Source organism: Nanorana parkeri, unplaced genomic scaffold, assembly GCF_000935625.1.
Source record: "Nanorana parkeri isolate BGI_ZX_2015 unplaced genomic scaffold, ASM93562v1 scaffold394, whole genome shotgun sequence".
Lineage (NCBI taxonomy): Eukaryota > Metazoa > Chordata > Amphibia > Anura > Dicroglossidae > Nanorana > Nanorana parkeri.
Window position 1 is genome coordinate 1,260,816 of NW_017306662.1, and position 10,057 is coordinate 1,270,872.

A 10,057-nucleotide genomic window follows, 5' to 3' on the forward strand; every position below is an offset into this window, starting at 1 on the left:
AGATTTACCCCAACGCCTTCCTCTGCGCCGCTGCCATTACAAATGCATTCTGGCCCACACAACGCTTCCCGGAGGTAAGAAGGCTCATGAGAGATTCTCACCGGTCAGCGTGATTACTGACCAATCACCGCTCCCTATTGCCACCATTATGTTGCTTTACAGCCAGTGGCATCACAAGGAGGGCGCACCCGGGTGACGCCATTGGAGGTGTGACACCAAAATGACTGGCAGTCATTTTGGCGTCACCCCCTATGAAAAGTCGGGCACTCGGTCATGGGCTGAGAGCCCGACAGTGTCTGGAGAGAGGAGGGGACCCGGGCGGCATACCTCATCCCACCGGGTGAACGTCCCCTCCTCTCTCTGCCGGCGTCCATCACCAAGATGGTCGCCGGCAGGCGCCAATCAGATGGCCGCGAGTGACACCTGGCCTTGGGACGCCCCTGGCTAAAGCCTCCGGGGCTGTGTAGTGAAGTTTCCAAATATCATTATCCGGGGATGGCGCAGGCGGCGGCGGGCTCTTCATTAAAGAGACCCTGTCACTGCATGTCCTATCCCCAACCTAGAGCTCTTCATTAAAGAGACTCTGTCACTGCATGTCCTATCCCCAACCTGGAGCTCTTCATTAAAGAGACCCTGTCACTGCATGTCCTATCTCCAACCTGGGGCTCTTCATTAAAGAGACCCTGTCACTGCATGTCCTATCCCCAACCTAGAGCTCTTCATTAAAGAGACTCTGTCACTGCATGTCCTATCCCCAACCTGGAGCTCTTCATTAAAGAGACCCTGTCACTGCATGTCCTATCTCCAACCTGGAGCTCTTCATTAAAGAGACCCTGTCACTGCATGTCCGATCCCCAACCTGGGGCTCTTCATTAAAGAGACCCTGTCACTAGATTTTTTTCCTCTGCTTCTATATGCAATGTCTTAGATTGGGGGCGGAGTCTCTGTTTTATCTCGTGTTCCGGTGTTCTATCAAAGCTGTTCCCGGGCAGATCGGAACAGCTTTGATTCTATGTTCAGATTCTCCTGCACATACAACCTGCGATGCCGATCTGCCCGGGAACAGCAGAGAAAGCGCTGGAATTCTCCTTTTGCCGGTCACATATTCCAACGCCGGAAAAAAGGGGCGGGATTACGTTAGAATGTGTGACCACGTCACCGGTCACACATTCTGACGCAGTAACAGACTTTGATAGAACACACCGGGCGTTCTGATTGTGTATTGCAGATCAATAAGATTCTTCATGATCTGGACATGGAGGCCGTGAAGCACAACCAGGTGAAGAGCCTCAACATGGGGCAGCAGAGGAAGCTGGCGGTGGGCATCGCGGTTCTGGGCAACCCCAAGGTGAGTCCGATGGAACGATCCAAAGCGGCACCACCCATTTCTGTGACCGCAGAGACATTTGTAGCTAAGCAAGGAGACAAACCGCGTGATTGGAGGACCGTTGTATGTCGTTCTGAGTCACGTGTCATACAAAGACATGTCCGTGTGGTTTGGTATGTACGTGTAGTATGATCTCTCTCTCTCTATATAGAGATCGAATTTAAAGCTGAACTCCTGGAAATACACAGATGACGGGCATGTCGTTCTGTCCATCCAGTTCTTAGATTTACACAGCCCTGCCACAAAGCACGTCCTTGTCTGGCCCGGGAAGGAGACTTGATTTTCCTCTGCTGCAGTTGCAGACTTACAGGTCACGTCCCTCCCCCGAGCCTGTGAAAGGAGAAGCAGTAGACTGATGAGTAGACTCTCTGTCACTCTGCTCTCTCCTATTATCAGCATGCTTCTTACATGCTAACAGTAAGACAGTAAAATGAGGAGCAGTAGACTGATGAGATCAACTCTATGACACTCTGCTCTCTCCTCCTTTCAGCATGCTTCTTACGTTCTAATAGGAGGACAGTGAAAGGAGACGCAGTAGACTGATGAGCTCATTCTCTGTCACTCTGCTCTCTACTCCAATCAGCATGCTTCTTACGTGCTAATAGGAGGACAGTGAAAGGAGACGCAGTAGACTGATAAGATCAACTCTCTGACACTCTGCTCTCTCCTCCTTTCAGCATGCTTCTTACATGCTAATTAGGAGGACAGGGAAAGGAGAAGCAGAAGACTGATGAGCTCATTCTCTGTCACTCTGTTCTCTCCTCCAATCAGCATGTTTATTGTTAGCTCTACAGCACAGATAATTGGTTCTTTGTGCAGCGTCTGAGCTGTGATATACGGGGAGGGCACAAGGGGGATGTCGGGTCACATTCAGGTGTTCGTATCACTGGCAGAGAAAACACAACTACGGATAATGATCACATATGTGAGTTCAGCTTCGAACTGTTTCCAGTATTTGGGCCGTTTTGCTACAATGACATTTAATACGTTTCCTTTCTCCATGGCAACCGTCTCCCCGGCTACATTGTATCGCCCGCCCCTCATGAATATTTCACCCCCTTACAATGGCCTATTGTTGGAGCAGATGGTGTCTCCTTCCTGAGAGCCCCGAACACTCGCAGGTCACACTGCTCCCTATTGTGTCATTGGGCCCCCATGGTGATACCTGCACATACCACCCCATGCAGACCTCCTGCACTCCTCTCCTGTACATACCACCCCATGCAGACCCCCTGTACTCCTGGGTGGATTGCATTGACAGCAGCCGCAGGCACTGAGCGATATTATGGCGACTTCGGAGCAGCTTGGCCTATTTTTATCCCGATGAGACAGCGACAGATGGCGGTGAGAAGTGACAACGCTCTGCGGTGACCCCTCCATTGTGTTTTGGTGACCTCCTGATGCTTTTGGCAGGTGCTGCTTTTGGATGAGCCCACGGCGGGTATGGATTCCTGCTCCCGGTACACCGTCTGGAATGTGCTGAAGAAGAGGAAGGCAAACAATGTGATCGTGTTCAGCACACACTGTATGGAAGAAGCCGACATCCTGGCCGGTACGTTCCCCTTGCAGATCGCTCAGTGGTGTGGGAGTGCTCTGTAGTTCAGGCCGGGGTGTATTGTACTAATAATGCAAATGATGTCAAAGACAGTTCACTTCCTGATGAGAACAAATACAACAAATCAACTCCAAACATCACAGAGTCCGTCCTAAACTGACCCTTCAACCTCCCTAGGAAGAGACGTTCATAGGATGTTGTAGATCACCGTGTATGTATCACATGATGCGTGATGGAAGCGTGTCTTTGAAGGTGTATGTACTATATGTATGAGCCTACACGATATAGCCAGAAGTATTGGGACGCCTTTACCCGCACATGAACTCTGATGGCCTCCCAGTCTTAGTCCATAGGGTTCAGTATTGGGTTGGCTCCGCCCTTTGCCGCTATAACAGCTCCGCCTCCTCTGGGAAGGCGTCCACAAGGTTTAGGAGTGCGTCTTTGGGAATGTTGGACCATTTGTGAGGTCAGGTACTGATGTTGGGGGAGGGGCTCGCAGTCTCCGCTCTAATTCACCCCAAAGGTGTTCTATGGGGTTGAGGTCAGGACGTTCCTCCTCCCCCCTCCCCCAGGCTCCGCCCTTTGCCGCTATAACAGCTCCGCCTCCTCTGGGAAGGCGTCCACAAGGTTTAGGAGTGCGTCTTTGGGAATGTTGGACCATTTGTGAGGTCAGGTACTGATGTTGGGGGAGGGGCTCGCAGTCTCCGCTCTAATTCACCCCAAAGGTGTTCTATGGGGTTGAGGTCAGGACGTTCCTCCTCCCCCCTCCCCCATCCATGTCTTTATGGACCTTGCTTTGTAAACTGGTGCGCAGTCATGTTGGAACAGGAAGGGTCCATGGAGAAGGTCCGCCCCCGAAGTACCTCGTAGATATGATATGGGCTGCTCGCTGATTGGAATATAAGTTTCGGGCGGACTGACCCTTTTCTGAAATGAATATTTAATTGATACAAAATATGTAAATTATTGATTTATAATCATCTTCATCATTTCTATTTCAGACAGAAAAGCCGTCCTCTCCCAGGGGACACTGAAATGTGTTGGATCCTCTCTGTTCCTTAAGAGCAAATGGGGTGTTGGCTACCGCTTAAGGTACATCGTTTCCCTTTATCTGTCATATTGTAATGTAATCTGGGATTTAATAAATCTTTGTTAACAACAATCGAACGTTCGGTTTGAATCCACTAAATCAGGGCTCAAAATTTCAAGTCCTGAGCTACTAGCCAGGCCTTAAGAGTTACTCGCCACCAGTCGCCCCACCTAACCCCTACCGTGCCCCGCCCTTAACTCCGCCATGTCAGTGGTGTGACACACTGAACAGAGATCATTAACAATGCAGAGTACAGAGGCCAGTGGTGTGATGCAGAGTGCAGAGGCCAGTGGTGTGATGCAGAGTGCAGAGGCCAGTGGTGTGATGCAGAGTGCAGAGGGCAGTGGGGTGATGCAGAGTGCAGAGGCCAGTGGTGTGATGCAGAGTGCAGAGGCCAGTGGTGTGATGCAGAGTGCAGAGGCCAGTGGTGTGATGCAGAGTGCAGAGGCCAGTGGTGTGATGCAGAGTGCAGAGGCCAGTGGTGTGATGCAGAGTACAGAGATCAGCAGTCTAATGCAGAAAAAAGCAATGTATCCTCCATGTCCCAGGTGTCCTGCTTCTCCCGTGCTGTCCTTCCAGCCAGTAGCAGCTCTGCAGTCTTCCTCCCAGCCTATGGCAGCTATGGTGGGCGGAGGAAGCTGCAGGATCTGGTGTTCTATCGAAAGACTAAATTCTGAAACATTTGTGTCTCTCCGCTTAGTATGGATATAAAGCCCTCGTGTAACATGGCGTCTGTCTCTGCGCTGGTCTCACAACACGTTCCAGGGGCCACCATTATACTGGCCACCGGCAGTTCCCTCATCTACGGCTTACCATTGAAGGACGTGGACATATTCCCAGGTATATAAACCTTGCTGATCTCCAGGTGTCTTCTGCACAGGCTCCGCCTACTGGGATACAATTCATCTCATGAGGACGGCAGGTTCTTCATTTCCCAACAATGTTTTGGAGGTTGGGTGCTCAAAGCCTACCTCTGGGGCAAACCACCAAATACACAGTGGGAATGCATATATTGGTGCTGGTTCACCTGCCAAAGGGTTTTTATTTCTGTTCAGCCAGCTCTAAGATTTACACTGCCCTGTTAGACAGTTGGTGACCTGACTCCTTTGCCGCAGTTACACCAATAAAGCGTGGTCACCTCCCCACCCCCAGAACAATGATGGAGGAACAGACTGATAAGCTCATCCCTGTGCTCTTCCCTCCTATCACCATGCAGCAGCACACTTAAATGGCCCCTAGTTCTGCCCTTCCCTTTCCCAGGCTGAGCCCTGCTGTACAGGGGATTTTAAAAATAAAGTGATGCCATTATGTCTCAGTGAATATATAACTGCATTTGTGTGTCCAGAGTTCAGCTTTAGGGCCCATTCACACCATATCCAGACCAGATTGTTTCTGGACCCAAAATGCATCCTAATGTATCCCTATGTTATTTCTGGCCTCTGTTCACACCAGTGCAGACCGTTCCAGACCAGACAAATACTACTTGTCCTATTTTGTCTGTTCTGGAACTGCGGGCAGATTCACATCATTTCCTGGACCAGATCTGCCCTTAAAGGAGAACTATGAGGTCAGGGCTTTTCCCCATAGTTCTCCTTAGGGTTACGGGAGGACATAAACTAGCGTCCTCCCGTCACCCTAAGCTCAGTATATAGGGAGCTACAGCTCGCGGTATACTGAGACGCCGCAGCCGGAGCGGATCCCGACATTACTGTCTGGATCCACCCAGCTGCGTGAGTGACAGCTGGCTCTGCCTACCTAGAGGCAAAGCCAGCTGTACCCGCCCCCGTCCGTTCTTCCAGTCAGTGATGGAGGATCGGGCAGGGGAGGGGGGGAATCCCTGCAGGGAGAGGTACAGGATCGAGAAGTGAGCGAGCGACGGTATGTGTTCGCTCACCTCCCGATCTACTGAGCCGACGTGTGACAGTCTCATTGTCACAGGTTGGCTAGAACTATGAGGAGGAGTGAAAAGCACCCCCCCCTCCCCCCTCCCCCCTCATAGTTCTCCTTTAAAGGAAATGTAATAAAAACAAAACTCTTTGGTGCTGATTTTTACCACCAGATGGCGCTGGGGAGCATTGAGATTTCCTCTGCTCCTTGGTTCCATCTAGTGGTGGTAATGCCGCGGAACTATCTGGAAGGAAGATTTATAAATCAGCCCCTGTGATAAAGCTGCAGTACAATGTTTGTCTTTGGACGGATTTGTGATACTTTTTGGTCCAATTGAGTTGTGTTTTCGTTTTCTAGGATTGTTTTGTGCCCTGGACAACGACTGCAGCTTAGGTGTCCTGACCTACGGCGTGTCAGTCACCACGTTGGAGGACGTCTTCGTCAGACTAGAAACGGAATCCGATGTGGACCAGACAGGTAATGAAGTCCGGATCCCCGGGATGGAGCCGGGATCGGTTGTCTTACTCAGCTGAGAATGTTACAGAGGACAGAGACGTAGTCCTGGCCTCATTCCCGGACCCCGAACCCCCTTCATTCAATCATTAGAACTTCATATCATCTTTAGGAGAACTACGGGGTCAGGGCTTTTCCCCATAGTTCTCCTTAGGGTAACGGGAGGACACAAACTAGCGTCCCCCCGTCACCCTAAGCTCAGTATATAGGGAGCTACAGCTCGCGGTATACTGAGACGCTGAAGCAGATCCCGACAATTGTTCCGGGATCCGCCCAGCTTCGTGACTGACAGTTGGCTCCGCCTACCTAGAGGCAGAGCCAGGTGTACCCGCCCCCTCCCCCGTCCGTTCCGCCAGTCAGCGCTGCAGGATCGGAGCGGGGAGGGGGGAATCCAGCCCTCCCCCTGTCACGGCAGAGAGCCGTGACAGGATCGAGAGGTGAGCGAACGCCGGTATGTGTTCTCTCACTTCCCGATCTACTGAGCCGACCTGTGACGGTCTCATTGTCACAGGTCGGCTAGAACTATGAGGTGAGTGGAAATCACTCCCCCCTCCCCCCCCCTCATAGTTCTCCTTTAACACTTTATTGTCATTTCAGTCTTTTTGAATCTGCAGCTTTTATTAAAAAAATGTATCTAAAGCCAAAAACAAAAATGTAACGTTGCAGTTTGCTGGTCCTCAGGCCGGGTTCACACCTGGGCGTATTTTTTCAGCTCGTTGTTTTAGCGCGTTTTTACGTTCAGTGAAACGCGCGTTTCACTGGCGGTTTGAACAGGTCCAGGAGTACTGAGTAATTTATTAATAATTTATTTGTTTTCTCTTACCTAACTGGTAACTGGCATTTTTTTGCCGCCCCCCCTTGAAAGTGCCGCCCTAGGCGAATGCCTAGTTTGCCTTGCAGCAGATACACCCCTGTACGTATGCTGACGCTGCTAAAATTGGCCTGAGCCTCCAGGCTTTGGTGAGCTCCGGTCAGGAAAGGGTTAGTTACTATCGAAGTCAATGTTTCAATAAACTGATAGCTGTATACACCGAATGAAACAAAACTATGGAAGAGTAACGGATAAAGAACGACCACAAATCATAAATCATGATGGGCTTGAGGAGCCATTTAGTATCCGGAGTGGGTGTTGTGTCCGTAGATGATCGTTTTCTTATTGTGTCTTCTCGTAGATGACAATATTTTCACTCATCAGAAGATGGACGATGACAGCAAGTGGAAATCCACCGAGGACATCGACCAGGGCTTACTGTCCCTTCCCGAGTCCGATCCCTGCACCGTGAGTGGCCGCGCTCTGTGGAAGCAGCAAGTCCGGACCGTAGCCAAGTTACATTTCCGTAACTTATACCGAGACCGCAAATGTGTTCGAAACGTGTGAGTATTTCTGGTTCCGCTAGGGTCAGGGAGTAGGCAACCTCGGCTCTCCAGCTGTGCTGAAACTACAAATCCCATAAGGCATTGCAAGCCACAGGCATGACTCCCAGAGGAAGAAACATGATGGGATTTGTAGTCTCAGCACAGCTGGGGAGCCAAGGTTGCCTACCCCTGCGCTAGGTGATTGCAAGGAGCACTGGAAACCCTCCACAACTCTGCACCATGCTACATGACCAACCTCGTCCCAAATATCCCCCAAACGGACCTCTGCTCCTCCATACACCTCCTGCTTTTAGGTTCCTCGTCACCTCCTTCCAATGCTCATCTCCAGGACTTCTCTAGAGCCTCTCCCATCCTCTGGGACTCCCTACCCCAACCTGTCCAGCTATCTCCTACTATTTCAAGGCGATTCCTGAAAACGTATCTCTTCAGGGAAGCCGATCTGACCTCCACCTAACAACTGAACTTCTGCTTCATCCATCAACTCATCCCTGCAAAGTTATTGTATCGCTTGCCCCTCCCCTTTTAGATCGTAAGCTCGCAAACAGGGACTTCCTATCCCTCTTATCATGAATTGTATTGTAACCGTAGTGTTTCCCTTTATATTGTAAAACTCTGCACATCTATAGAAGTCCTACATAATAATAATAATCATCTGTTGGCTGGTCTATGATGAGTCGGCCCGACAAAAACATGGGTTTTGTTTGTATTATTCGGTTGCTGGGGAGTTAAACCAGCCCAAGATTTCTCGCGTCTCTCAGCTGTGCGCTTCTCTTCCCGTTGGACGTTTGGTGCAATCTGTTTTTAATTGAAATTTTTCGTACACAAATCAAAGAAAAAGCCTACGCATAAAGTAGGGCTGCGGAAATTAACGATTAATCATTAATTTTTTTGATCGATCAAAATAATTTTTATCGGAACTCACCTTTCCGCCGGCTTCCGGGAGTCCTCGGAGATCCGGTGACGTCACGGACATCGACGTCACCAGACTCAGGCACTCAGGCACTCAGGCTGATTGCAGTTTGTAAACTGATGTATCCTTGAACTACTCATTTATGCTTCTAATCGATCTACCATTGTGAATACCTTTGCACTCTATTTTGCTATTTTTAAACAATAAAGAACCATCTGCACTAGGGTGAGCGCCCTTCTCTTTCTTTTTGTCTTCCAGTTATACAGTTCCCTTGGCTGTATAATAATGGCCTATAATTAATCGAAATTAATCGATTAATCGATTTAAAAAAACATTTTAGTCATTACCAGCCCTAACATAAAGGTTTCAGCCACAAACGAAACAATACAAAAGAGCAAGAGGGTGGGCGCCCCATAGGGAGCCCGGCGTCGCATGGTACCGTTACAGATGTATTACAGAAGTTAGGAACCATCACACAAACAGAGACACCACCCCTAAATATGCAATATATATCAACAAAAGAGAAAGAAAAGGGCTTTTTAGGTGACCTCTGGGAAATACCGGGGAATTGATCCAGAAATAAGGTCAGTTGATCCAGAAATATAATAAAATGTCATTTTTAATACACTCAATTCACAATGTCAATACATATAGATATATATTCAAATTCATCCAGATAAAAATGATAAATAGATGTATGCAACATAAATAACCTCCCTGGAGCCCACACAGAAACCATGATTAACAATTCATATATCGGTCATTGCTCTCATTGTATTCATGTCTTATTCAATGATTCATTGTACATAATTGTTCTATATATCAAAAATGCAGCCATGATTCTGTGCTTGCCCCAGTCTTCAACGCGTTTCGCAGAAGCTTCATCAGGAAGATTTGGAGAGGTTAACCATCTCAATGACTCTTTTGCCGGTGATTGGATATCCATCTGAAGGGGGTCTCCCCAACCAACCAGGAGACAGGAACATCGGGGGGGGCAGCCGGAACGCAAGGAAGCCAAATAACTGTCCTAATCGTTCCTTATATTTGTAAGACTCCTCGGACTGTGAGGGGCGAATTCCCCTCCTCAGAGCGTCCAGCTGTCCCCCCTCCATGTTCCCGTTATACAACCCACTGACGGCGTCTGACGTGGGCAGATGGTTACAGATGGTGACAATCATATGTTGGAGCAAAGATCTGACACTGAACAGTGCAGGTTATGGAGTCATACAGAGTAGTATACAGCGAGGGTCCATTCGCTTCTCCCGCCCGAGTGCGTAAACCCCACTGGCCCAGTGACTCGGGGAAAAAGAGAAACTGCCCACGTAGCGGAGTTCCCTT

The 10,057-nt window shown here is 49.4% G+C and overlaps 1 protein-coding gene across 1 annotated transcript in view; it reads left to right on the plus strand.

Annotated features, from left to right (window-relative positions):
- ABCA5 (ATP binding cassette subfamily A member 5) overlaps positions 1-10,057 on the plus strand; it is a gene marked incomplete at its 3' end in the record, with an annotated part of 54,083 nt that overhangs the window by 22,991 nt on the left and 21,035 nt on the right. Inside the window, exons 13-18 of the mRNA XM_018559443.1 lie at positions 1,229-1,348; positions 2,801-2,939; positions 3,944-4,034; positions 4,733-4,872; positions 6,277-6,396; positions 7,605-7,806. Coding sequence (XP_018414945.1) covers positions 1,229-1,348; positions 2,801-2,939; positions 3,944-4,034; positions 4,733-4,872; positions 6,277-6,396; positions 7,605-7,806 — 812 coding nt within the window. The remainder of the gene's footprint in view (positions 1-1,228; positions 1,349-2,800; positions 2,940-3,943; positions 4,035-4,732; positions 4,873-6,276; positions 6,397-7,604; positions 7,807-10,057) is intronic.